Raw genomic sequence first — 27,082 nt, 5'->3', positions numbered from 1 at the left:
TTGAGAACGCCGACCACCACGGTTCCTGCACCTCCTTCCAGCACAACCACATCCCATTACAACACCCATAGAGCTCTCAGCTCGAAAGTGCGAGAAGATGGAAACCGAAACGGCTCGCTCACCTGTCGGCGCCCTGATGCCACAGACCATATACACACAGAAAGCACTCAAACTGCAGGCCCGCAGAATTCGGAAAGGGACACACAGCTGCTGGGAATGCAAGCGGAGAAAGATCCGATGCACCTTTGCTGCTCCGGGTGATGCTATCTGCATCGGATGTTATCGTAGGGGCACCGACTGCAGAAGCCAGGATCTTCCTGAGGAACTTTCAACCCCAGCGGATCGAACACGTCAGATGGGAGACCGAATCATTCGGGTTGAGACGTTGATTGAGCAGCTGGTCAAGAAGGTTGGAGGTGATCCATCCGCTGTGCAGGCACTGTTGAAACCCGCGGAGGCTTCTGTGGTAGTCAAAGATGATGGATCAACTGGCTCGGAATCAAGTCACCAGTTTGGTATTCTTGATGCTCCTCAGGTATGGCGCATCATGCAACTGACTGGCATGACAAGCTATTGATACCCTTCTACAGGAAGGGCTGGATGATCTCGAAGATGAGAGTCTCGGTGTTCAACGCCCAAATCCTGCCGAGTGTCTCGTCAAGCTACGACCTGACGATGGCAAGCACGGCCGACTCTCCGAAGCACTGCATTCGGCGTACCCATCTCGACAGGACCTTGATACTATCTACGAGCTCGGCGGAAACAAAGCTGGCTTGTTTGCCTTGGCATTGACCAGCGCCGACCCTGCGTCAGGCCTCGGCGGTAACAGTGACCCAAAAGTCGTGTTTGGAATTCCGCCCCGAGATCTCCATCCGGTCCTGGTAGCTCGACACATGCTTGTTCTTTGCCTGTCTCTACAGTACACCCACAGGAATGCATACACAGATCTCCCACCTGACTGCGAAACTCCACGGACCATCATGCGGAGGCTCGCGGACACGGCAATCCGGCTCGTTACCACCAACGATGAAATGCTTAGTTCCATTGAGTCGTTGCATTGTATCCTGCTAGAGGGCCTATTTCAGATGAACTGCGGGAACCTACGCCGAGCCTGGTTGGCCTTCCGCCGCGCTATAACGGTCGGCCAGTTGATGGGTATTCATCGAAGCTACCAGCACCGGCCTCTGAGAATTCTCGACGCTTCGATGCCAGTGGCTCCCCAACACCTCTTTCATCGTCTTGTATGTGCAGATGCTGTTGTGTCCCTCATGCTTGGCCTTCCGCAAGGCGCAATGGAAGCAGCAGTGGCTTCACGTGTCCACCTGCCGGGTGACGACGCCCCCGTCAATAAACTCGAACGTCTTCAGATGGGTGTCGCAGCTCGGATTCTGGAGCGGAATGAATCTGATCCAAGCTTCCACGAGTATGCATCCACCAAAGCCCTTGATCTGGAGTTGCAGAAGATGGCAGGGGAACTGCCGGGAAGATGGTGGTTGCCGCCCAGTCTCATTGGTGCCGGCAATGACGTGAGGGAGATGCTCGGGAGAATGTGGCAACTGATGAGGCAAGTATTCCACTACAACCTTTTGAACCAGCTTCATCTTCCATACATGTTGCTGCGATCCAGTAAGCAGTCTCTCGACCCGAGCAACTCTTCTTACAGCCGCGATGTCTGCGTCACCGCCTCGAGAGAGCTACTCACCCGCTTTGTCCTCTTCCGGGCCCAAGACAACGTCGCCTTCTGCTGCCGCGCTGTGGACTTCTACGCCCTCATGGCTGCCATGACGCTCCTTTTGGCACACCTGCAAGGTCATTGCCCACCCACAGATCACAGCATTCTCGCCCACCAAAGGCTTGGAGATTTAGGCTTGGTGGAGGGGTATCTCGAGAACATGGACGCGTTCAACAAAGTCAATGCGGATGCGCTAAGCGAGAAGAGCGCCGGTCTGATACGCAGGCTCATGGCCATCGAGGCTGACGCAGCCAACGGGCGGCGAAAGTACGACACCCAGGCCGTTCACCGGTCTAGCTCCGAGTCCGTCACCACGCCGAGCCGTCAAAACGTCCTCCGTGTGTTTATTCCGTACTATGGGGTGGTCAAGATTGTGGCTACCGATGAAGTCATTTCCAAGGAGGCGGTCACATCTGACGCCGCTGGTTCCGCCACCGCGGTGACTGGACCTGACGCTCCGTCGTCTGCGACGTTGGTGCCGCAGTCAGCGTTCGAGCGGCAACCCTCTCAGACACCTAACCAGGAGCAACAATTGTACGGCAACATGGTGCAAAGTCAACAAAGTTCTCAGAATCTTTTTGTTGGAGGTCCTGACTTTTCTTCACTCCCAGCCCGACATGGTTCTGGCCACTTGCAGCCTGAACACGACTCGTATCTTTACCCTGCTCTCACGGCAGGAGCGGACGACTGGGCCTTTCAAGGGGTTGACATGGCCTTCTTTGACTCTTTGATGAGGAGTAGGGACAATACGGGAGCTGGATTGGGGCCGGGGTATATCAGGGATCCGCCGGCTGGGTACTGTGACTGGGAGACGCAATGAGGATACCATTGGAGCTCTCATTGCAGCTGCGCCGAAGTCCAACGAAAAATGCTACACTTCCTCACCGGCGAGGGGTCGTGATCGCTGAACAGGTCAGAGGAAACTGAGCAACCGTCGGGCGTATTGATCGAGAAGCCAAGCAGCTCGAGCGAGGAAAGGATGTTGGCTTCTTGCAAGAAGCCTGGGACCCTCGGAAGGCCGACAAGAACGAAATCAAGAAGCTATATGTACAAGCCGGGGATGACGGGGTGGTCGACAGGCGACAATCCAGTGCGAATACGCACCCTGTTGCAGCTGCTGTCTTCTAGGCCACCATAATGTCACTGGTCCACGTCGCAGCGCATATCAGGTAGGTCAACACAAACAGGCCTGCAGGTCACCAAAAGTGGCAAGGCAGATTGGCGATGATAGGTTATGGATGGCAGGGAACTGTTGCCACAGCGGTTGCAAGCGTTTCGATCTTGGAAATATTGGCTCAATCGGCTGGCCTAGAAATATTATCAAGCAACCTGCATTTCTCACCGGTTGATGGGATTTAAAGGATAGGCACACACAACAGCAAAGGACAGTGCACAACAGTAGGAAAAGCCCAGATTTTGTCGCTGGTATATATATATATATATATATCTGAACTCACCTCGCCATACTCTCGCAACAGGTTGTTCGTTACGCTCTGCCTTACCCTTAATCTGCGCGAATCACACCACCGGCGACAATGGATGCCGATAATGACGAATGTTTGCTATTTGTGGACGATTCCAACGTGTGGATCGAGGCTCAGAAGTTCGCCGCCTCGGGCAATTCACATATGCCCAAGCTCACAGACGGTGATCAGGACCCACGTCTCCGGATCAATATAGGAAGGTTAGTCAACACACTCTGCGATGGCCGAATTCAGCGCCAATCTTACATCCACGGCTCTCGGCCACCGCCTAATGATTTGGTATGGGACCAATACAAGAAGTGCAGCTTCAAAACCAAGATATACGATCGCGGCGCCAATGGGAGGGAGAAGGAGGTGGACAACTCCATGTCGGCAGATATGACCGAGGAGGCTGTTGATCTTAGGGCCGTGGCGAAATTTGATCAAGCCGTCGAAGAGCGGAAAAAAAGAACAGTCTTTATCGTTATCACGGGAGATCGCGATATGCTCCCCGCGATCAGAAAGGTGTTGGGATGTGGCATCCGAGTGGAACTCTGGGGGTGGAACTCCGGGATGGCCAGGGAATACTTGAGGGAAAGAAATACCAATGGCCGACTATCGGTCAAGTTCTTGGACAACATATTCAACCAAGTGTCGTTCACCAACTTCCGCTCCACCCGAAACACCAGGGTCGTTCCCGCCTACACGATTGTGATTTTGGAGCCAGAGGATCTCGCTGAGGAAACATGGAACGACTCTTACGTGGCGAAAGTCCTCCTCGAGTTGGGACGTTTGTTCTACACCACGCGTTCAAAGAATGGATCAGAAATATTCGTCGAGTTCCCCACGGTGAAGAACATCGAGGGCCATCATCGTAAAAGCACGGGAACTGTTTGGCGAGAAGACCACCATCATGTCATGGCCCGTCTATGCCAGTAGGTTCAACAAGGATGTGTCGGAGATTGTCGAGACGAGCAACATGTTTTTACCGCTGGAAAATGACAACCGAGCCTCCAGCTCCCCTCTCAGTACGAAGCACGACGCGCAAAGCTCCCTGGAAAACAGTGTTGATCTTGGAAGTGGCCCACCCGAAACCGGGGACGAAAAGGCAGAAGTCCACGAGGCCAAGGCTGAGGGGGGCGGAGATCCCGATGATGAGGAGGGCTGGGAGCAGGTGAAGTCTCGATCTCGGCCAGGGAGAGCTCACGGACGTGCTCAGCGTGGGACTCAAGGGTGTCCCAAAGGCCAGCATTGCGGGGATAGGGGTGAATGTGGTTATAAGCATACAAGCAAGGAAATGGCTCGCTTTCGGGAAAATCCGACCAAGGACTTTAGGTTGTGGAAAACAAAGAGATGCACGGCTGTTGGGTGTCGCGGGGGCGAACGCTGTGCATTTGCTCACTCGACGGAGGAGACGTGGTGTCTTTCGTGCAATGACTACGGTCAGGGAAGGAAAAGACACTTCTGGTAATCTGTCGTTCTCTCAGGGTCGGAAATCTTTTGATATATGTTTTCAAAAACATCCCAGCACATCTCACCCTTTGAAAAAAAGAAGCAGTTTTATTCGCCTCGTTACTAGTGACCTGGTGATTCAGTACACAGCTCCCATCCCAAATTCTAGCGTCCTCGTCAGCACTGTCGCCCCCAGGAACATGAATAAACTTCCACCATGGCCCGGGCCTTGCACAAGCGCCTTCGCGTCCCTGCTTCTCTCCATAAGCCCAACCCTCCCAGCATATTCTCGGACGGGGGTTTCATCTTTATTTCGGGTCCTCGGGAACCAACTAAACACCACACACCTCGCATAAGACTTTGCCCTTCCCTAACCATGTTATCGCCCAAAAATGCTCTCTGCTCGTCGAAAGCCGTTGCCCCCTCGTCGCTCGTTTCCCCCTTTCCCCCCTCCTCCCCCTTTCTTACCATCTCATCACTTGCCACCTTTTCATCCCCACCACACAGGTTGAGATAGGATGCCCGGCTGGAAATATGCCTTCTCCCTCAGCAGAGAAGCCGTCAAGGCCGCCACACCCCCGGGAACGGTCCGGCTGATCGAGCCCATAACCGCGGTCGTCATCCCAGAGGGAGGCGTGACAACAACGGATCGGTTCTCGAAGTACCCCCTCCCAACCCCAGACCCGGCAGACCCCCTGAACTGGGCCCCGTGGAGGAAGCTGGCGTGCATTAGCACCGTCTCGCTGTACGCCTTTGTGAGCAATTTCATCTCGGCTTGCATCGCGCCTGCGTTGCCGGTATGGAATCTGGAGTTTCCCGAGGATCAAAGGAAGATTGAGGAGTTGATGCAGTTTGTTGCGGTAAGCCCTTTCCCTCATAAAAAGGGTGAAGGGTAATGATCGAGCTGACAGAAAAGATAGTACAACATTCTCCTGTTGGGGTTTGGAAATGTATTTCTCGTGCCGGTGGCGAATATCTTTGGGAGGAGGGCCATTGTCCTTATTTCGGCGCTCATTCTGTTCATCTCCACGGCTGTCGGCGCGACAACCTCCAACTTTGTTGGCATCTTGGTTGTGAGATGCTTTCAGGGGTTTGGGAGTAGTGCGTCCGAGACGGTGGTGCCGGCGGTGGTGGGGGAGATGTATTTTGTGCATGAGAGGGGGAGGTGGATGGTATGTTTCTCTCGTTCTTCTCCAACATCGAACTCTCGCTGACGCGGCTGCTCAGGCGTTTTACACAGCAGCCCTAGCAAGCGGCTCCGTCGTGGGCGGTATATCAGGCGGCTACATCGCTGTCAGGCTGGGTTGGTTCCAAGTCTTTTGGGTCAGCGCTGTTCTGGCGGGCATCACGTTCTTGTGTTCGGTCTTATTTGTCCCGGAAACGATATACGAACGTGGAGCCCACTGCTTGCCAATCCAGAGGAATCTTCCCCGACCATCGAGGTACTGGCCCCGGACACCTGCGCCGTACCTCAGTCTGGTTACTTTGCCATCGATGAGGATGACGCTGCCGTCGAGGTTTCGGTATACGGGGGAGTTGGACCCGACGTATACATGGTATCAGCCGTCATCTTCTGGGGACCTCAGCAGCTCCACTGCCATGACACCCACTAGATTGTCAAAGCAGGTCAGGTCGTCGAGAGCAACGGGCCCGGGGAACTTCTCCTACCACCCTTATACCTTTTCTGATTCGCTCAAGTTTGGGATGTACAGAGGTAGAATCAAGTACCAGTTTATGAAGCCGTGGTATACCCTCCGGCTGCCAGCCACGTGGATTGCCATGCTGCAGTATGGTGGCTTGGTCGGTGCTGTGGCCGTCATCTCCACCATCGGACCTCAGCTGCTCATTCTTCCGCCCTATGACTGGGGCGCGGACACGGGGCTTTTGTTCATAGGCGCGTTGATTGGTATAGTCTTTGGCGCTATCACCACTGTCCTCCTAGCAGACCGCCGGTTGAAGGCTTTTGCGAAGAAGCAAGACCACGGTTATGCCGAGCCGGAGACGAGACTGCCGATTATGTTGCCTGCTCTGGCGTTGGGGACGGGTGGGCTGTTGGTGTTTGGGTTCTGCGCGCAGTATCCGGGGGAGTACCAGTGGATTGGGCTTCAGGTGGCGTACGGGATGGTGGCTTTTGCGTTGACGCAGGTGCCAAGTTTGTGGTTCAGTTATGTGAGTGACCCCCACACACCTTCCATGATATCAATGAGATTGAAGTTAACTGGTCATTTTCCAGCTCATTGACGCGTACAACCAGCTCGCCAGTGACTGCTTTGCCATGATCTGTATCTTGAGAGGAATGGTGCCATTCATTTGGTTGCTGTTTGTTATTCAGTGGATTGAGAGGGACGGGTATTTGGTTCCGTTTGGAGGTTTTACGGTGATTATGGGGGTATTTTCGTTGTTGATTGTGCCGATATTGTGGGCGGGGAAGAGGATGAGGATTGCTACGGCGAGGTATGTGGTTGGGAATCAGTGAGTGGGAGGTGGGGTTTGGATATTGTGATACCATTTATGCGTAATACTCTCTTTGTGTTTTTGGCCTTGATAGAGGAGGTTGACCAGTGATGCCCCATCCATTACATCTTCTCTGCATCGTGCCTGCCCTTTTCATCATTTCTCGGAGGCTTGTGTCCGGCGAACCGGACCAGGCAGGTTGGTGTTCCTTCCATCAATCCGGGCAGGAAGGTACTCTTGAAACGAGTTGATTCAGGGTAAGAATTGCCTTGACTGCAGACGCATTGCTCCCATTGTCCAAGATTTAATGAGAAGTTTACCTCACAACCCGTGTCTTCCATTATCACCATCCAGCATCAGTATACCCCCGCCCAACCACCTCCAGGACACCAAAATCATCGTCTATCTGCTTCCGACAAGCACTTACGCCCGTCAACACAACAACCTCACGCCCAGCATCACACCACCGCCCACCCAGCCTCAACCGCCAACCAAACCCCATCCACAGCCCAGCATGTCTAACCCCGCCCCCACCACAGTCCCCATCCCCATCGACATCACCATCGTCGAAGACGCCGTCACAAAGCCAGCATGTCTCATCAAAGTATTCCCCTCCCCTTTCCCTTCCCCTTCCCCTTCCCATTTCCCTCCCCTTTGCTAACCCCCTATGCAATAGATGACCTGGAACTGGAACACCATAGACTCCTGCTTTCTCTCAGAGACGTAGCAAGTCAGAAGCGACGGCCACATGGCAGCAGCCTGCATCGCCGTCCTCCTCCTCGCCCTTATGCTAGAAGGTCTCCGGCGCCTGACTCGGGAATACGACCGCCACCTCCTCCGTCATCACGCCCACAAATGCCCCCATCACCAACATCACGGCCATCCCGGTGAGATAATCTTGATAGATACGGAACCTGTCCCTCCGCATCCTGTAGGAAGGAGGATGACACCCTCGTCGTCTCTGAGGCCTCTGACGGCGGAGCAGTCGAGGGTGGCAAGTGCGGTTAATCTGAATGCGGCACATGGGGAGGGGATAGGACAAGTGGACGGGCAGTGTGCGAGCAGGCCGCGGCGGCAGAAGGAGGAGAGTCATCATACTGGGGGTGAACACGAGAGAAAGGAAGGGTGCGAGTGTTATAGGCCGGGGTTTTGTGAGCAGTTTTTGAGGGCGATGTTGCATTTGGTTAATTTTGTGGTGGCTTATTTGTTGATGCTGTGAGTACATTTCAGGGTGGGGAGGGGGTTGAAGGGATACTGACGAGATTATAGGATGGGGATGTACTATAATGGGTTTGTGCTGTTCTCGATTTTCTTTGGGGTGTTTTTGGGGTATTTGTTGTTTCACTGGACGAGGGTGGGGAAGTAAGTGTTTCTGGAAAAAGAAGGGAAGAAAGATGAAGCTGACGTGTGTGTTGACGAGACAGACATGACAGTAAACGGTGTGGCGAGTTGGAGGATGTGACTGTTTGTTGTGGGTGATGGCGAGGTCGAGGTAGGAAAAGACTGTCGAGTGTTGGGCATGGGCGATTCTCTCCTAGGTAATTGGTAATACGCTGTAGAGCAGGGTTTGAGGGAGCAGGAGTTAATGAATATCCGTTGGGATAGCTACTTTTTCTGCCTGTCCATGACGTGTGTAATGCTGTAGCCATGACATGATTGGGCAATGCCCTTGCTGTGATATTAACACATTAAATCATGAATTGTGAAGAATGGGACTGAATTCTTTTCGATGCCCACTGTTGCCGCACAAGGTGTTTCTTGGAACTGTGAAGGCTCAAAATAAGCCCACATCAACATAACCTCCATCGTAATTACATCATCCATCATATACACACTGGGTATCATCATATCCCATATCACACTCCCATACACACATCTTCAAGCACCCAACCCCATAACTACCGTCACCACAGTCACCAAAGTGATGATAATACTCCCTGACCGTCCCATTTGCTCAGCAGCACCAGCTGTCGAGCTGGTAGACACCACCTCCTCCCCCTTCCCTCCCTCACCATCACCATTATCACCACCATTGTCTCCAGTAGACGACGACCCATCAGAAGTACTCGTCGAAGTCGTCGTCGTTGGCGGGCTCCAAGTCTTGTACGTATTTGGCACGACATCCCTGAAGGACTTGTAAAAGTACTCGTCGCAGTTGGTGTAGCACGTGTACTGATCGCGAAAGACAGTGTAGCTGAGATGAATCGCCTGTGCATACAGGGTATTATCCATGTTCCACGCATCGGTGATGGTAGCTTCCGCGTCGTGGTTAGCCTGTCGCTCCCCCAAGTCTCGCTTCTTGTCGTAGACTGCTGTGTTGTACCACTCCTTCATTGCTATCCCCTTCCCCGAGAGAGCCGAGACGCGGGTGGCGATGCAGGAGGGCATGATGTAGAGGGAGACGGTCTCGCGCCTGCCGTTGTGGGAGGTGATGGAGGTTTCGACGCGGCGGTACTCGAAGTGGTATTTACCCGAGGGGCAGCAGGCTAGGCCCGTGGAGGTTACGTCGTAGGTTTTGGTGGGGGAGGGCTCGCTGAAGACGTAGGTTGGGAGGTCGAAGCGGCCCGAGGTGAAGGTTTTTGCGACGGAGTAGCCTACCGGGCATTCCGAGTACCAGGTTTGGATGTCGGGGTTCTCGGCGGATTGGGGAGCTACGGTGGCGGAGGGGAAGCATTCTGGGTGGAGGTAGGTGTTTGGTTCGCCGAAGCCGGTGTGGGTGCAGCGTAGCCAGTCGGGGGAGGGGTTGGGCCAGGACATCCAGCAGTAGGTTGAGACTTGCCAGAAGTTGGACTCGGCGAGGCAGGACGGGTCGGGGGTGAATTGGGTTGCTGGGAAGGGGGGAGGGGGTGTGTAGGTGAAGGTGGAGGGAGGGGGGGTTTTCTCGGGGGGTTGTGGGAAGGGGTTGCTTGGGTTGCAAGCAATGCCATAGCATGTTGATGTCGTCTCAGCACCGGGGTAGATGTATTTCCAGATGGCTAGCAAAGGGTCAGCATAACGGATGTAAGAGGGAGCATCAGCACAAGCTCAACACTCACTCGCTGCTTGGGCAAAAATCTTGTCTTGGTCATAGTCGTATGCCGCGGTCGTGGTCGTGGCACGAATGGTGATGGTGGATCTCCCAGACGTCTCTACCCGATATGTATCCTGGTTCAGAGTGAGCGTTTGACCCGAAAGCCGCTCAATCGACTCGGCAATGCAATTAGCTCGCAAGGTCCCTGAGCCTGGCCATGAGGTGGTTGAGACAGAAAAGTCAAAACCGGTCGGGCAGCAGTAGCTGGTGGCGAGGGAAACATCTTGCAACTCTGTTCCAGTGAACGACCAGGCTGGGGTCATGCCAACCGGGCAGTCACTGAAAGCAATTCTTTCATCAAAGCCGGTGGCGCCAGCAGCCCTCATGGAGCAGCCCTCGCCCATGCCTAGATTGTAACGAGTGCATCGTCCATCACCATAAGCGGGACGTGTGCAAAGTTCATCCACCCATAGGTTGGTCGTCGCGAGACAGGATGGGTTGAGGGTAAGGACACCCGTTGTGGTGGGCGCAAGAGTTTCCATTCTGACTGGTATCAGAAGATTGCGCGCTCATAGATTGAGCAGAAGGCTGTTGTGATGAGACACGGGATGTGGAGGAGTATTTGAACTGCCATTTTAAACGCGCTTGACTGGATGTCTCCGTAAACTAAACTAAGCCAATAGTTCCTCAAAGAGTCAGGCTTACCACCTTGGCACAGGGCTGTTTTGGTGTTGATGGACCCATATCTAGAAGGCAACCGGTCAGCACGGCAACATCACCTCCAGGAAGGATCAGAAACCTAGTTGAGATACCGGCGACCGGGCCGCGGGTTACGACAAACACAATGGCATTTGGGTGGGCCTGTTGTTGCGTGAGAAGTCATCTGCTTGGACAAGGTGAACGCCATGTTGTGAGACCAGTGTACAATGGAAGAAACTGGCAATTGCTGGGATAATTATACTGCTCCAATTAAAAGAGGTGAGAAGATCTAAAATAAACATCTATACAGTTGGTAGTCATGTAGATTGAGTTTTCCTAGATGCCAGACGAAGCTTCACATGCCCACCTTGAGCGCCACAAAATGAAGCTTGAAAGCTCGAGTGGAGCAAGAAGCTTGGGGCATCAGCTCCACTCTTCACCAGCGGGGCACATTCCTGCCGCTATTCACCGCCAAAAATTTCTGGGGAACTCGCTCGAACAACGAGTGCGCTGGACTGACTGTCAATCATCCGCATCAACTCCAGACTCATCACAAGTCTTTGCAGCAATTGACTTGCAACAGCACCCCACACCATGGCAGGATCATCATTAAAGAAGCGCTCCTTCAGCGACGGCCCCAAGGGCAAGGCACAAAGACCAACCAAGAAGCAGAGACAAGTCGCCGCATACCACAGCAGCTCCGAGGAAGAAGACTCCGAGAATGACGAAGGCGGTGCCATTCCCTCCAACCTGCTCGATTCGGACGAAGAGGATCTAGACAACCTCGAGGCCGACGACGGCGCCTCCACCGAAGCCGAAGACTCAGATTCCCAGTCCGACAGCGATTCGGCGCCAAATTCCAAGTCCAAATCCCAACAACCAAAATCAGAGACAAAACAGAAGAAATTTGTCGCCAAAGATGCGCCAGCTTCAGATAACTCCTCCGGCGACGAGGATGGCGATGGCGATGACGGATCTTCAGACGAGGACGACGACGCCCACAGCGGCAGCGACGATGGGCTTGGCACAGGCGCGAACCGCATGAAGTCGAAGCGCAACGACCCAGAAGCCTTCGCGACGTCCATCTCCAAGATGCTTTCCAGTAAACTCCCTACCTCCAAGCGCGCCGATCCAATTGTAGCGCGCAGCGCGGTAGCGGCGGAGAATGCGAAGCAGCTGGTGGACACTGCGCTCGAGGCCAAGGCACGCAAGAGATTGCGCGAGCAGAAGCGGTTGGCGATGGAGAAGGGCCGCGTGAGAGATGTGTTGGTACCTAGCACCAAGCGCACACTGAACCTGCAAACGGGTGAGATTGAGGAGGAACTTGAGGATGGTGCTGAGACAACTGGCCAGCTTTTGGCGACGGAGAGGAGGTTGAGAAAGGTTGCGCAACGTGGTGTGGTCAAACTTTTCAATGCCGTGCGCGCAGCTCAGGTCAAGGCTTCGGAGGCGGAAAGGGTGGTCAGAAAGGAGGGTATGGTGGGTGTTAAGAGGAAGGAGGAGAAGATTACCGAGATGAGCAGGAAAGGCTTCCTGGACCTCATTGCGAATGGGGGTGGAGGGTTGAAGAAGGGTGGCTTGGAGGAGGCATAGAGTGATCTCTACATTACAGATGTTGGGGAGACAGAGGGGTGTTCTACTGCTTATAGAGCAGAGGTTACATCTTATTTACACATGGCCCCAGTATAGGATGCCTTACTACTATTTTACATGTACACATGCTCGATCAGAGCAAGAGATTCCCAGACCATCCCGGAGCCGCAAGATTTGTCATCAGTTACATCGTGAGCTATTGCGCGGAAAACGCACTAGCCAACCCCCTATGCTTTTGGTATCTATCTTTAACAACTATGCCCGTGTATCGCTGCCGCAACGCCGACCAAGAAACGATAATCCGGAGAATGCAATATATATTGGCAGGCCTTAGTTGAAGTCGCTCGACTGAAGGTTCCTTGTCATGGAGGGGAGCTTGACCCGGAGGCCATCCAGCTCGGGAGTCATGATGACCTGGCAGCCCAGCCGACTGGTCTCAGTAAGACCGAACGCAAGATCGAGCATGTCGTTCTCATCATCATCCGGCTCGGGCATCTTGTCGTAGTAGTCAGGGTCCTCAACAATGACGTGGCATGTCGAGCAGGCGCAGGAACCGCCACAGGCACCCTCCATCTCCAAATCATGAGCCTGGGCAATATCCAAGAGGTTGTCGCCCTTGCAAACGGCAATCTTAGTCTCAACACCCTCCTTGTCGATGAAGGTTACCCAAAGCCTTTGATGTGTTAGTTCAGGGATGTCGAAAAGGGGGGTTTTTGCACATACTCTTCACCTGGCTTTGGGGTGTCGACATGACCATGGAAAAGTGAGGCTGAGGTGGACAAGGTGCGAGGTTGAGTGGAGGATGTGGCCGGTACACATACACGGCGAGGGTCGGAGGCAGCGGCGGAGGAGAGCACCGAGGACCGGGCCGGACCGGAAGGTCTCAAGGTGGCGGTCGGCCTGCTGTAGCACCGGAGCTGTTGTGCCTGTTGTGCAAGGGAAGTTGTCGCATTCTTGCTGGAGGCAACCCTTAGTCTCGGGAGGACGCTGGTAAAAACTCTTTGGGTCGACATCTTGACTGTTTGGCGTGTGCTTATATCTCCAGGAAGACTTGAGAGGGAAACAAGCGTGGGAAGCCGGAGAGAAAAAGCAAACAGCCTAGAAGGCTCCGAAACCCGGGGAAAGCTGCGAGTGACAAACAACCTAATGGCCGAGAAACCCCTCCCGAGAGGTACAATATATACAATACGCAAACTGAGGGCTCCTCTGTGTCTATTCACTGCCTCATGCAAAAAGGGCACACGGTGGAGCAGGTATGGTTATTTGAGACGAGGGAGGCAACTGAATAATGAATTATCATTATCTGATCTAACATTCGTCCATTCAACATCCCGATAAACGATATGAAAATTTACCCGCAAAAGATGACAGTAGCCAAGCATTGAGGTGAGCGGGCGGCGCTTATCGGCGGCCCCGATAATGCAATATGGGGATGGCGCTTGGGCTCTTTTGGGGTAGCTCTTGCATGCTTAGCTTATCGCCAAATGATTTCACCACACCTCATTGTGTCCCAGCACATGCGAAATATCAGCGGGGCAATTCGCCAGAGAGCCCAGCCCAAAATTCACCACCATAACATGCTCCTGCGCCTACAGAAGTACCAGTAACCAGCATGGCTCACCACAGTGACAACGGGGTCAATCCCCTGAGACCCTACTACATTCCCCCTTCGATCGGCGAACCTCCCGAGTCCCTCCCCACACCACCCGGCCCAAAAGCCTTCGCCCAAGCCGGCAACTCAACCGGCCAGTATGCTACTAAGGCACGCGACCTCTTTTCCGACATCGACTACAAGAACTACATAGCCGAGCCTTCGCCATCAGTTGTACAGACAGTCAAGGAGGTGCTGGACGAGCTGCTATGGAAGTACTCGTCGGTGCTGATGGCCCAACCCTTCGATGTGGCCAAGACCATCATGCAAGTCAGGAAACAGGATGATTTGGGAGGACTAGCAGCTGCCGCTGAGGAAGCGGAGGAGGCAAGGCGACAGCAAGCACAAGCAGCGGTTGCTGCTGCTGCGAATCCGTGGAATACTCAGTTTGACGACGAGGTATGCTGCCGTTGAGTATCGTGGGCAACACCATCGAACCACGCCCCACTTCCATACCCAAGCAGACGACTAACACGCAACTTACAGGAACAAGCCAACGATTCAGACTCGGATGCCGATGAAATGGCATATTTCACCTCAAACCAACCACGAACTCCCTCTCCAACAGCTACCCGCGGGAGACCGAACCCGATGACCCCACTTGATACCCCACGAACGCCTGGAAAGCCAGCCCCTGTACCGGCACATCAACTGGCCATTCGAACCCCCGACTCTGTGTTGGAAGTTATCGCACAGCTATGGCAGAAGGAAGGTGCGTGGGGTGTTTGGAAGGGTTCAAACGTGACCTTTATCTACTCGGTACTCCACTCGTTACTGGAGAACTGGTCCAGGAGTCTACTCAGCGCCCTTCTCAACGTACCAGACCTCGGCGTCAAGAACGATGCGGACCGGTTGATTGATATCGCCGCACCATATCCATGGGCCTCTCTTTGTGTGGCTGCCGCCGCGGCGGTTGTTACTGGCCTGATCCTCTCTCCCCTGGATCTGATCCGCACACGGTATGCCTCCTTGAAGCTGTCTAATTCTACCATGTACTAAAAACGTTTAGCATGATTATCACATCCACCTCTCGCGCTTCCAGGCGCACCTTGACCGCCCTCCGCAGCCTTCCCTCTTACTTCTGCCCCTCCGCCGTCTTTTTCCCAACGGTCCTCCACTCCCTCGTCCACCCTCTCCTTACCCTTTCAACACCCCTTGTTCTCCGAACACAATTCATGATCGACAGGGAGATTGCTCCCGCGAGCTTCTCCATCGCCAAATTCTGCTCCTCGGCTGTAGCGCTGTGCATCAAGCTCCCACTCGAGACGGTCCTCCGCAGAGGTCAGGTCGCGGTCCTCAACACACCAGAGTACCTCCAAGCTCTCGAGGCGCCTCCTCCTGTCAAGGGCAAGAAGAGTGCTGTGGCACCACCAGAAACTCTGGAGACTATTGTCCCTGTTGGGAAATACAATGGTGTGTTCGGGACGATGTACAGTATTGTCAATGAGGAGGGGTCGCATGCTGTTGTTAAGCCTTCGAAGGTGGTGGAGACAGTGAGGGGAAGGAAGAAGGGGGGAAAGCAGGCAAAGGAGCAGCAGTCGATTTCGGAGACGGTGTATAGACGGGGTCAGGGGTTGAATGGTTTGGCGAGGGGTTGGAATGTGAATTGGTGGGGGCTGGTTGGGCTTTGGGTTGCGGGGGGTGATGGGGGCTGGTGGGGATGGGGAGTTTTAAGGGGGAAGTTGGGGGGGCGGTTGGATATGAGGTGGGGAAAAAAAAGACGTATATACACGTCTTTTGGTCAGGATGGGTGGTATGATATGGGAAAAGAAGAGTGTGAAAGGGGTTTTATTTTCTAGAAGATGACTTTTATGAAAGAGGCAGGCGTTTTTTTTTGTGGCTTTTCTTTTTGTTTTGTTCAAAGAGATGGATGGGTTGGGTTGGGTTGGGAGGAGGGGTTTGGTATTTTTGTGACTTTATTATGAGGTTTTTGAGAAAGAGGATATATATGATTCCCCGCTCATGAAAAGAAAACGGAGAGAATGTTGATAGACATTTGGTTGGGATTTGTGTCTGGTTGTTGTGAGATGTGCTAGGTATTAGAGCCTGGGTGTTGATCGTGGAGGTCTGTAGGGAGGTACTTTGTTGCTGGGTAGTGTGCATCTTCTTTATGGTCACAATTGCTGAGTCATGTGTGTGTTGTAGGTGATTTCGGTGTTCACCTATTTGAGCACGTTGTAGACGGAGGCCTTTTTTTTCTCTCTTGTTGTGTGTGTTTTGCGCAGGTGAATATAGGTGCTTAGTATGTTCGTAGTTCAAGTTTTCGGGTTTTTATTTTTCATAAGTGTGGCAGGTGACGAAGGTGACATTGTCCTTGGCCAACCCCTTCATGTGTATTTTGACTTTTTGAAAGGCTAAAAATGAAAAAGGGTTCTCAGGAGGAAAGACGAAATATTTATCTGGACCAACGGTTCAATAAAAATTGAATGAGTTCTCGAGAGGTTGTATATCTCATGTTGATCAGCAGTACGCTGACGACGTAGATACTTGCGACGGTCATCTGCAGTGTAACAAGAATGGTGGCCCGGTCGATACTTCGCATGAAACATCTGGGTGAAGACGGAAGAATGGCAGTAATGTGTCGTCAGATGAAAGAGTACAAGAACAATCGGCTGTAAATTGTCACGCCTCACACTTTTCATTCAAAGGATTGGACGTCCAAGCAACACGGTGAAAAATCAAGACTCACTTGACGGTGTGGATTAATGACCACGGTGAGGTCCCAAAAAGTTCCTTTGGTGAGACGAAAGCTCAGCCTACTAACCACTATTTGAGCTATGTTAAACCCGTCCAAGCCTACCTTCAGTGTGGGCAATGAGCTGAGCCAGACTTGACTTGGCTCAGTTGAGCTGAGCTGAGCCAAGTCAAGTCATCCCTATATTGGCCTGAGCCAAGTCAAATCTTCCTATTATCTCAGCTCAGAAGATCAGTGATCTCTCTAGCCCCACAAAAAGTGGTGATACCCGGTATAGTAGTGAGGTGGCCGGCAGGGCACCCTCTGAACCTACCCACCGGTGCCCTTCGCGGAACTAGTGCTCCGGCCCACCCGGCCCGGAAAAACCACTGCCGGTAGATTTAATAATCTTCCTAAGCCAAGTTAAGTTATAATACCTTCAAGTTAAGTTTGATGTGGCCGGCCTGACCCAAATCAAGTCAAGGGCCTGCTCAGCTCAGATCAGCTCATTGCCCACACTGCCTGCCTTTCAGTACCCGCCATGACATCAATCAGAGAATGCTTGGCTCTCATTCTGGTTGAACACTTGGCTCTCGCTCTTGTTGAACACTTGGCTCTCGCTCTTGTTGAACACTTGGCTCTTGCTCTTGTTAAACACGAGATATGGCGGGTAATCCCACGGATCCGCCGGGTCTTTTAACCATTCAGGAAAGGTCCATCTAACAGCGGGAAAGAACTCTTTGGGTAGGAACCATGCCAGTACGCCCCTGTTCTTGAAGTCCAGATACAGCCCCGTATTATTCTTTTGCCAACCTCCATACCAACCGTTAGAGACGCAAGGGTCAATGATTTGATGCTGGACTTGGTCGGCAACGTCGGTCAGGCTCAGGTATGCAGTATAATCGTCATTGTTATACATCACAAACTGGCAAGTGGAGCTGTCGTTGGAAAAGCTAAGAAAACCAGACTCCCATGTCATGTTTTCGTGATTCGGAAAGAAGGCTTTGGTTCCAGTAGTCCATACTGGTGATCAGTTAGTGTCTGCTATATCTAGGCATTGTTTTGGCGGGCCTGGGTAGGCTCGGAAAGTCAGAGGGGAACACTAACAATCAAACGATGCCTGACAGTCTGCCTGGACGAGTGGTGGAAATTCTGTCATGTTGAAACAAGTTGCGTCGGGGTCGACAGAATTGGCAGATGTATTGGCCCCGTTTTGGTCATCGGTGGAATACTTCAGGATCTTGACGTATGCTATTTTTGATTCGCTATTCGACTGGTTTTCCGAGATGTTGAATGTCGCCTCCCAGTCATTTTTGATATTCGGTTGGTAGTAAAGATATTTCGCTAGGCTGGGCAAGATCTGCTTCAAGCTAATGTACGTGTACCAGGGCTCGATATCGAGTTGGCTGAGTATGATGCTGCAGCCTTTGTAGAGCATTTCTTTGGGCTCTTCATACTTCGTCTCGATGACTTGATTTGCATCAGCGCTTTCTATGTAAGGCAGTCGTAGTTAGCAAGAGGATAGACAGCCTTGTAGTAGAGAGAGGCTATACATGGCGACTTACCGTTGAATTGATCCAAGACGTGGTAGCAATCCAGTTCATTCATCATACTGTCGAAAATCCAGCCGTGTTTTGCAGGATCAGCCTGCCCCTCAAGAGCGAGTCCGGCGAGCCAAAGCACAGAGAGGATTGTAAAGCCCAGCATCGTGCTGATCGGGTGTTGGGCCGCTGGGTGTGGAGGTGTGTGTCTGAGACTGAGATCGTGGATCTGTGACAACTTTGGGCAGGGTGTTCTATACTTGAATATCAATCAAGGAAGGAACATTGTGACAGAGAAGCCCGCCACTTTCCCTCTGACGTCCACTGACTTGTGACAGTATGGCGGGGTAACCATCAAGGGAGTTTTGTGCAGAGAGAGATTTGATCTTGACCGCAACGCATAACACTTCTTTGATTTCAGAAAACACTTATTTTCGACCTGTGCACCAAAATATTTCTACATTCTATGTAGATGATTACTGAGCGGTGCATCCGGACGACTTCTCAGAACATCATACAATTAGTATCCTCCTCTCATCACGATCAAAGTTCTTCCAAGATAATCCCCCCCAGCCGCTTACTCTATGAGATACGACCGTCAACGTCCCCTACATACCGGCCAATTTCCCCGGATTATCCTGCCACAGCTGCTCAAGGCTGTGAGATACTACCATCCACCTCGGCTGGTATGTTTCCTCCCAGAAACTGTCTTACATCTTCGATTCTGATCTTGTTGTGCCATGGGATTGTGGGTGGCGTTGGTATGATAGGCATGTGCACCAATCCAACCTCATACCATACGTTGGCCCACTGGCCATACTGGTCGTTTCAAACGCAAGGGTCGTAGACATAGGCAGTCATTTCGATGGCGGCGATGGGTAGGTTGAGTTGATACGGTAAGTTTGTTGTAGTTGCAAACGAAGCCAGCACAACTGTTGACACCGATGGTCACGCACATTCGAGGATCGAGGTCCAGTTTTCCTGTTCCGGATGATGCTTTTCATTTTATGTTCAGAGAAATGCAGGTGGAGAGGTAGACAGTGTGTTGATTTTAGAGAATTCCAGCTTACTGCCTATATTGTTGATTACGCTGTGGCAATCATTGACAACAGGATGTGCGCTGAGGGTGGTGAGGCGCCAAGGGGCGAGCTTTTCTGTTGTTGTGTGGAGGCGGGCTCAACCGGGCCGGCTACGGCTAGCTGAATGACCATGGAGAGGAAGACCAACTTCATAGAGGCGATCATTCTACTTTGGAGCTTTGTAGTTTCTGGGTAGGTCTGAGGATTCTGCTATTGTTCGAAGAAGCAGGACCATTTCACCACTGAGGAAGAAGATCTAGGGCTTTTTATAGAAGTCCTACTAACACCACGACCTATATTCCTGTCTAGTGACAGTCGAGCAAACGGCCGCTGACCACAGCACTGTCTGTTTTATCTCAACTTTTCAAATGGGACGCGTGTCCTATTCACCAGGCGGAGAATGTGGAAGATAGGATGGGAAGGATGGTGATGGCCCCGCGATACCCATCTGATCTTTGGGAGCGACGAAGCGTCACATTATCAACCGCGCGCGTAGCTGCCATATTGACCGTCTTGCTCCCAGTTCTGTAATACCACTGGTAGGACCTGTCCTGTGGGGAGGGCAATTGGCCAACAAAGTGAAGTGTAGAGCTTTCAAAGTGAATAAACAATATGATACACGAAAAGCACGGTTGCATGGGAAGTTACTCCTCTGCCGAGTATAAATTCCCAGTAATTTTGAGATCGTACCTGCATTTGACCCTCAAACATTGAGGAGCCTCTTCGTTCGATCACCTTGCGTCTGGTGGCCCATCACCTACCTACCTACCTGCCTGCCTAGCCAACTATCTGTTTACTGTCAAACAAAACAATCACAATGGCTAAGAAGTGGACAAACAAGAAGGTGGCTGACAAGAGGATGACAAACAAGAGACCCTCAGCCGAAGCCTTTAAGGACTCGGATTCCGGAGGTATGGACTTTCCTTCAACCCCTTAGAGCTCTTTGTTTACATCAGACCATACACTGACCTACTTCTCTCCAGATAAACTAAACACTCTAATAATCCCTGTTTCCCTCATCAAGAAACAGTACTCGAACAGGTCACATGGTATGTTCTTTTATTCTCACCTTGCTCTTCCCGATTCTTGATCCCAAATCTTCCAAGATCACCTTGCTAACTTGTTTCACCTACCCCAGGACATGCCACGTCTGCGGCACCAGCGGCAACAAAGCGCCGTTCCCTTGCGAACCCTAGGATGGGGTTGGGGGACACTGATTTCTTTTGAGCACCGGGCTCACTTGCAACGAAAGACGCCAAGGGAATGGTGTTCTTGCGACTAAAGACGCCGAGAGGAAAATAGGGGAATGATAATTTGGGATGGGAGGACTTTGAGAATTTTGGGGTATTTGCCTCCAGCAGGTGGCTGATAGCTAGAGCCTTGGTTCCAAATCCCACGTTTCGTTGTTTTCACTTGTGGAAATTACTATTTTGTGGCTTTCCCGTAGTTTGATTATTTTCGTCTGAATTATTATCGAGATCAACAAAAATCTGCATCTTCCAGCGGAATTTCAAGAAAAAGAAGAACTAGGCTGGTTACACAAATCTCACGAACGCCACGGCCACGCGCGCGGGCTTTTTCTTCATGAACGCTCCCACACGCGCCCTCAGGCGTAATCTCGACGTTTACACTCGCACGCCCTCAACGCCGAATTAGCCACCCGGACCAATTCACTTGCTCGGCTCGCGTTTACGGTCTAGCGGAAGAATGGAACGAGGAAGGTGTGTGTGATTTGTCGGTTACCCTAGCCTTATGGCCCCCGGTTTTGCATGCGATGGGATGGAGGTTGTAAGTATACTGCATATTGAATTGGTCGAAATAGTTTTATCTATAGTTAACATAACAGTGATGGGCGCTAAAAGTATAAGAGAGAATGGTATTACTATCCATCACTCCTCAGAAAAGAGAGTCTCATTATTGGCCAACAAGCCCTTTCCTCTGGGGTTAGATTGCTATTATCACAAAATCACCACCAAAACCCTCCTGTTCCCAACAAGTATGATATACGCGCTAACCTCCATCAGAGTCACAAAGCCATTGTGATGTAGGATCCAGGCCCGGTTGTAACGAACGCTGTTGTTGTTGTTGCGCAGCGTTGCTTGGGCTTATTGCGCCATCTCATGAGGTAGATTCTCCACAGGATAATGAACAATGGTGGAGGACCTGCTTTGACACCGTCAATCATCCGTCCCATCACTGTCAATCATCTCATATAGCGGGAGGTTGGCTACGCGCCAATGCGAGCACTTTTGAGCTTGATGCCTGTGCTGTGCCTTGCATGCTGACAATGCATGAGATGAAGCTCACTTGATGCAAGAGCAAGCAATCATCCGAGCTTTTCTTCAATGATGGCTCCGAGCATGTGATGAAAGCAAGGGAGTGTATACCTCCCGACTGTTTTGAGAGAGTCACCTTCTCAGGGGTATTTAACCATGCTAAAAAGACTTCTTTACAACTACAATCAATGAGCTGTGCAACTTTTCAGGTAGCAGCCCCCATCTTTTTGTCCACAACATGCGTGGCGTGTGTAACAAGGCTCATCAACTACGTTACGCGTATCCCCTGGACCTTACCTGTGTATCCACGAACCGCATGTTCTCGTATTCTAGAAAAGTAGCTCATCAAAGACAAAAAGGCAATCAATTTTGAGGCGGAGTCGGAGGTCAAAGTTTCAGTCCGCGTATTGTGAGACTGCAAGTGTCGGGTTCAAGGTTTAGGACGTAATAGCAGATAAGGGGTAAATACGGGCTTTTGATATCGGATTTTCGTGTGGGCAGTGCAGTTTGATGACTCGCGTAGACTTGACAAACAAATATCCTTTCCCGCCACTTGTGAGAATGAGAGAAACGTAGCAAAGACTTCGGATGAAGAAGACTAGAGAAAACTCACGACCATAAAGAAGTAAACAACAAGTGAGGTTTGTATCCGCGGAAACCATCGCTCTGGAATGAAGGCTGTTTGGTCTGTATCTTCTCGGTGTCTTCAATGGACAGGCAACTCGTTCTACCCTCCCCACCCACACCTTCTCATGGTCTGGAACCCCAAACCGTTGCCCACGAGATCCATCCAGATCCCCAGATCCCAGATCTCCTACTCCAAAATTCCACACAGATTTTCGGAGTTCCAGAACAGCAGCCAACGAATCAATGGTGAATGCACTCAGCCCAACCGAACCGCCGCTTGTGGTTTTCCACACAGGTGCCCCGCCCGCTCCAACAGAGAGAAGGAGCAAGGATTCCAACTCTGACAGGGTTCTAGGCTTGAACGGGAAAACGACCCCGCAGTGTCACATTCAAAACTCCTGAGGCCACACGCTAGTCCCAGAATAGCATAATGGGCAGCGACCCAATTTTTAAGATCAGGGAAGATGCAACATTCTGGATGATGGCCCAAAAGCTGCTTGTGCCGCACGCACTAGCGGAAAGTCAAAAAGCCAAAAAGGAGAACAGCCAGTCCAGCTGTCTCCTTTTTTTTGACAGTGGGCTTGCATCCGGTGTTGAAGCAGGAAAGGTCGATTCCTCGCGCCGCAAGCCCACACAACACGTTTATGTGCTGTATGTATAGCGGGTGGGGGGGTTGGAAGAAGCAATATTGGAAAAGGAATTGTGTAAAAGTAGGAAAAAGAACGTGCTTTTCCCCCTCACCTTCTTCAACTGCCCAGTCCAGCTAGAGGACAGGGAAGACACGTGCGTTGGATATTAACTTAACTCCTCTACCTAGTCCCCTAGTGTGTTGACGGCATCAATAGCCCACAAACTTGCAAAGAGGTCAAAAGGGATGAGAACCAAGCAGGCCCCAAAACCGCCGGCTGTGCGGCATTTCAAAAGAGGGAAGTCCGTTGGAGCATGATTTGAGAAAGACGAGGAGGCCCGAAACATGAAGCTTGGCGCCTTCACCATGTCATGCTGGTACATCGCTTGGAGGCACCATCCAATTTATCTTTGGCAAGTTTGCGCGTTTAGAAAAATAAGCGGGACACACACGCACGGGATCCCTACGCGAAGAAGAAGCGGGGGAGAAGAAGAGGAAGACGATAACATGTTTATGAAGGTGGAACTTTGGCTGGCAAGCTGTTTCTGTATGAGCCGTATCTTATCCAAACGGTCCAGAGGCGTCGATCGGTTGTGAGACTGCATCAAAGATTCGAGACTCTTACGTCGGCAGTTAATTACCTGCTGCGCAGCGCAAACATACCTCACATGCGTGGTCTTGCTGTTGTGCTATGCTCCAGCTGGCCCATTGCCCTTTGCCTCATTGCCTCAAGCAGAAGTCCAAGTTCGTGATGGGCACCGGCGTGGCTTGCAGCAGTGGGGGAATGGATGGATGGTTGGGATGGATGCGTGGCAAGGCGAGCCGGGACCGCGTCCGAACCATTCTCTGCTCTGTCAAGCCTCCAAAAGCCAAGTACATAGTGGCTGCACGCACGGAAGGATAAAATGAAAAGAGCGGAAGAAATGCGTCAAAATGCCGGGCGTCGCTGCTACTTTTGCAGTGTACTACCGTGCGGGCGAACTGCATTTGCGCACCCAGCGCACCCAGCGCACCCAACGCACTTGTGATGGTGTGGTGAGGTGGGATGGTCGGTTCTTTGCTCGGTGGAAGTTCGCGCGGCGTCTGGGCAGCACCAGCCTTTTGGGTCGTTGAGGCTGATGACAAGATATTGCTTGCCGTTTCTTATCTACACTTTCCCATCGTAGTAGGTGGCATCACACAGTATACGATCCTAATCCTATAATCCAACCACAGAATCGAAGGCGACACCTAGCAAAAGAACCGGTCAAGACTTTTAGTCCCTGCCCAGGTCCTAGGACTGGCCATTGCCAGCCCAGGTCTTTGGCAATGGCCCCCGTCGTTCCACCATCTGACCAAAAAACTGGTGGTCTTGGTGTCTTCGTCTGATTGCCGGAGCGGCCACGGCCAACAGTTGACCGACATATCTGCCGTGTCTGTCCCTGGAGTCCCGTCATCGTCGTCTTAAACAACACACCTCTGACCATGGCGGCGACCCGACACGGCGGCCTGCCTTCATAAAACGCGTCGCAACCTGGTCCAGAAATATTGTGGTCATCCCTTCTGGAGCACCTTATGCAGCACGTCAGAGGCCTCGTTCATGTGGATTAGCTCTTCAGCGCTGTTCCCTGTATTGTGTTCAGGAAGTCCCTGTGCCTGTTCAGGTTCAGGCTGTTCCGCTCCACATGCAGCATGCGGGAGATGGAGTTTGCAGGTTTGCAACCCCAGAAGCTAGCGCCAGCCGGCCGGCCAATCACAGTGGGGCTGTATGACCGAGAATGGAAGTGGAGCTCGAGCTATCCACAGCTTAGCAGGTGCCAGCGAATGGCAGCCCCGGTCAGGCCAGACCCCCAGGTTCAAGTGCTGCCAAGTGCTGCCGCTGACCGCCCCTTTCCCATTGGTGCATTCGCCAGGAGGTACCTGGGTACCTGTTGTCTTTGCAGCTTGGTCCGGGGGAGGTGCTGCTCTCATTTCCCATTTCTCTGCCCAGTCGCCCATCTTCTCATTCCTCTCGAACGAACCTCACAGCCTCTCCCTCCGTCATCAACAGCCCCAATTGCCCTCAAAACACCGCTGACAAGGCGAGTGGAACGGCCCCCGAGGACGTTTTTGAGAGGAAGGCGACGGATGCCACAACACACCGTTCGACACCATCTGCCAGACATTTCTCCAACCGAGCCCGCTCAATCTCCTGCTGGGAAGGGGTCACGGGTCCTTTTTGCTTCAACACCAAGCTCTATTCACCTCGGTATTCACAAGCATCGTCAGTCGACCATTCTAATCGTAAGAGCACCTGAAAACCTGAGACCTGTCACAGCCCTCGTCATGCTTTCCCAGCGGCCTGTGAGCTGTAACTGTCTGTGTCCCCCGAGACTGACACCTTCCAGGCAAACGACTTCTCCTGGCTTTGCCTTTTGTCCGTCCGACTCCCGGAACTTCGAACACGAACATCAATCGACTCTGTCATACAGATCCAGAACGGCCACTGCCGCGATATAATTACAGCTCCCAGCCATTAAACAACGCTCACAGAACCAGCACACATCATGGCTTCTCTAACAGATAACAACAACAACAAGCCAGGCTTGACCGTCGAGACGACGTCAATGTCCCGGCTGTCTACCAAGACTTCTCAAGAGACACTCACACCCGAACCATTCCCAACACTGACCGAGAAGGACACGTCAGCGTCGCGACTCTCGGACTTATCTACACCAGCTACCACTCACCGATTAAACCCCTTCGACACCGATATCGAGGCCATGATCACCAACGAGAACAGCCACAAGAGATCAGCCGAGTGCACAAAGGGAGGAACCGATTGCCAAGTTTGGCCCGGGCAAGATCACTGGAAGCGAAAAGCCAAGGCCGCCAAAAAGAATCGGCGCGCCTGCAACTGCCTCGCCGGCCTCAGCAAACGGAACCGAATTCTCGTCAAGATCCTACTCATCTTCCTCATTGTCGGCATTGCAGTCGGTGTAGGATTTGGAGTCAGCAAGCCTCTCGGCGCGGGCATCTGGCGCAGCGAGACCCAGAATAGCTAAGCACTGTCAGCACTATCTCTTTCTCACGGCTCTTTCTATCGACGGCTCGACCCGTTTCTTGCGGCACAGCCCGAACCGACCCCCGAATTATCTTTTATCGTCTCCTTTGTCACGGCATATCGATCTCCTTCTGGGGAACCGCGACAACGTCTGAGCAGCGTGTGGCGACCTCTACATCTTGATGCATTACGCAGTTTTCCGGGTTCCAGTAAATTTGTTCCTCTGTGGGAAAGTGCGGCCACCGAGAGCGACAACGGTTTTTTCACCCCTCCGCCCCATATGATACCCCCCGCGCATCTGCTGGTTTTTTGTTAGTCTCTGTATAATCATTTTTGGCCAAAAGGGGATACTTTGGTCCATGACCCACCGCGGTCCCGGCGTTATTGTTATTTCTTTTCCCTCGTTGTCTACTGGGGTTTCATTGGTGGTTTTAGACATGTTATGCGACGGCGTTGTGGAGTTGCATCACTTTTGTCAGTTGAGGGGGTTTTCCTCTGTGGATATGGGCTGGCGGGCTGCTACAAGCGACAAGTATAAATCGGGCCAAAGGGGTACCAAGGTGTCTTTCTGATAGCATCAGGGGTGTGGTGGTGGTGGACTGGGATAGAGGAAGCCTCCGACTTGTGGGTGTGTGTGGTTGGCTTTGGGAACTTAATCATCATCATATCAACATATCACGATATTAAGCGACGGGATAACGCGCTCTCATCAGGATGGGTGATAGGTAGCCAGCCCCGAGAGGGAACGAACAAATGAAATCGGAGCTCGATGCTGAGGCATGAGCGTTATCCCACTCTTTTTGGTCTACTGTCGTGACTTGAGTCAATATGCTGTCTCTGGAGTGGTGTTTGTTATTGTCAGGTTTCACAAGCCGTGTTGTAAGATTCTGTGTGCATAGCATGGCGTACGATCGAGAAGAAAATGGCAGGCACAGTGCTCGCCACTTGACACACAGAATCTATCATGGGTCATGTCATTTTTCCGTGGTTGCCAGACGAAGGATGATGACGAATGGGTGAGGAGTCAGAAGAGAGAGCGGGATTATTCACTACCAATCGAGGGGGGTTGGTACGGGAACTCGCGTGTGACTGATGCACGGATTGCCACGGTGGTGGTGGTGGTGGTTGCCAGTTGCCACGCTGAAGAGATAGGGGGTGTTGTATCATGTATGCCACGACAT

The 27,082-nt window shown here is 52.2% G+C and overlaps 9 protein-coding genes across 9 annotated transcripts; 6 read left to right on the top strand and 3 right to left on the bottom strand.

The window, feature by feature from the left end:
- Positions 1 to 97: 97 nt before the first annotated feature.
- QC761_206360 (uncharacterized protein) lies at positions 98 to 2,552 on the top strand (the record flags this gene model as incomplete). The annotated part of the gene is made up of 2 exons (XM_062876369.1): positions 98 to 535; positions 591 to 2,552. The coding sequence occupies 2 exons, from the start codon at positions 98 to 100 to the stop codon at positions 2,550 to 2,552; spliced, it is 2,400 nt and encodes a 799-aa protein (XP_062734961.1).
- Positions 2,553 to 5,165: 2,613 nt separating this feature from the next.
- On the top strand, positions 5,166 to 7,123 carry QC761_206340 (uncharacterized protein; the record flags this gene model as incomplete). Its single annotated transcript, XM_062876368.1, has 4 exons — positions 5,166 to 5,507; positions 5,568 to 5,819; positions 5,875 to 6,816; positions 6,881 to 7,123. 4 exons carry the CDS (start codon positions 5,166 to 5,168, stop codon positions 7,121 to 7,123), a joined length of 1,779 nt encoding a protein of 592 aa, XP_062734960.1.
- Positions 7,124 to 7,344: 221 nt separating this feature from the next.
- CTR3_1 (Copper Transporter integral membrane protein that functions in high affinity copper transport) lies at positions 7,345 to 8,707 on the top strand. The gene is made up of 4 exons (XM_062876367.1): positions 7,345 to 7,705; positions 7,778 to 8,316; positions 8,371 to 8,463; positions 8,526 to 8,707. The coding sequence occupies exons 2-4, from the start codon at positions 7,850 to 7,852 to the stop codon at positions 8,578 to 8,580; spliced, it is 615 nt and encodes a 204-aa protein (XP_062734959.1). The 5' UTR covers positions 7,345 to 7,705; positions 7,778 to 7,849; the 3' UTR covers positions 8,581 to 8,707.
- Positions 8,708 to 8,801: 94 nt separating this feature from the next.
- On the bottom strand, positions 8,802 to 11,166 carry QC761_206320 (uncharacterized protein). Its single transcript, XM_062876366.1, has 2 exons — positions 10,137 to 11,166; positions 8,802 to 10,076 (listed from the first exon to the last, which is right to left on the bottom strand). Exons 1-2 carry the CDS (start codon positions 10,651 to 10,653, stop codon positions 8,980 to 8,982), a joined length of 1,614 nt encoding a protein of 537 aa, XP_062734958.1. The 5' UTR covers positions 10,654 to 11,166; the 3' UTR covers positions 8,802 to 8,979.
- A 238-nt stretch (positions 11,167 to 11,404) lies between these two features.
- Positions 11,405 to 12,403, top strand: RRP15 (pre-60S ribosomal particles component; the record flags this gene model as incomplete). Its single annotated transcript, XM_062876365.1, has 1 exon — positions 11,405 to 12,403. The coding sequence occupies one exon, from the start codon at positions 11,405 to 11,407 to the stop codon at positions 12,401 to 12,403; it is 999 nt and encodes a 332-aa protein (XP_062734957.1).
- Positions 12,404 to 12,406: 3 nt separating this feature from the next.
- YAH1 (mitochondrial matrix iron-sulfur protein) lies at positions 12,407 to 13,736 on the bottom strand. Its single transcript, XM_062876364.1, has 2 exons — positions 13,127 to 13,736; positions 12,407 to 13,076 (listed from the first exon to the last, which is right to left on the bottom strand). The coding sequence occupies exons 1-2, from the start codon at positions 13,414 to 13,416 to the stop codon at positions 12,734 to 12,736; spliced, it is 633 nt and encodes a 210-aa protein (XP_062734956.1). The 5' UTR covers positions 13,417 to 13,736; the 3' UTR covers positions 12,407 to 12,733.
- On the top strand, positions 13,214 to 15,728 carry QC761_206290 (uncharacterized protein; the record flags this gene model as incomplete). Its single annotated transcript, XM_062876363.1, has 4 exons — positions 13,214 to 14,453; positions 14,541 to 15,013; positions 15,064 to 15,655; positions 15,723 to 15,728. The coding sequence occupies exons 1-4, from the start codon at positions 14,016 to 14,018 to the stop codon at positions 15,726 to 15,728; spliced, it is 1,509 nt and encodes a 502-aa protein (XP_062734955.1). The 5' UTR covers positions 13,214 to 14,015.
- Positions 15,729 to 16,776: 1,048 nt separating this feature from the next.
- QC761_206285 (uncharacterized protein) lies at positions 16,777 to 18,517 on the bottom strand. Its single transcript, XM_062876362.1, has 3 exons — positions 18,294 to 18,517; positions 17,836 to 18,219; positions 16,777 to 17,751 (listed from the first exon to the last, which is right to left on the bottom strand). Exons 1-3 carry the CDS (start codon positions 18,433 to 18,435, stop codon positions 17,276 to 17,278), a joined length of 1,002 nt encoding a protein of 333 aa, XP_062734954.1. The 5' UTR covers positions 18,436 to 18,517; the 3' UTR covers positions 16,777 to 17,275.
- A 6,033-nt stretch (positions 18,518 to 24,550) lies between these two features.
- On the top strand, positions 24,551 to 25,902 carry QC761_206280 (uncharacterized protein; the record flags this gene model as incomplete). The annotated part of the gene is made up of 3 exons (XM_062876361.1): positions 24,551 to 24,774; positions 24,909 to 25,141; positions 25,391 to 25,902. 3 exons carry the CDS (start codon positions 24,551 to 24,553, stop codon positions 25,900 to 25,902), a joined length of 969 nt encoding a protein of 322 aa, XP_062734953.1.
- Between the last annotated feature and the right edge of the window lie 1,180 nt (positions 25,903 to 27,082).

This window comes from Podospora bellae-mahoneyi, chromosome 2 (assembly GCF_035222275.1).
Source record: "Podospora bellae-mahoneyi strain CBS 112042 chromosome 2, whole genome shotgun sequence".
Classification (NCBI taxonomy): Eukaryota; Fungi; Ascomycota; class Sordariomycetes; order Sordariales; family Podosporaceae; genus Podospora; species Podospora bellae-mahoneyi.
This window is presented reverse-complemented; position numbering and strand designations above follow the sequence as displayed.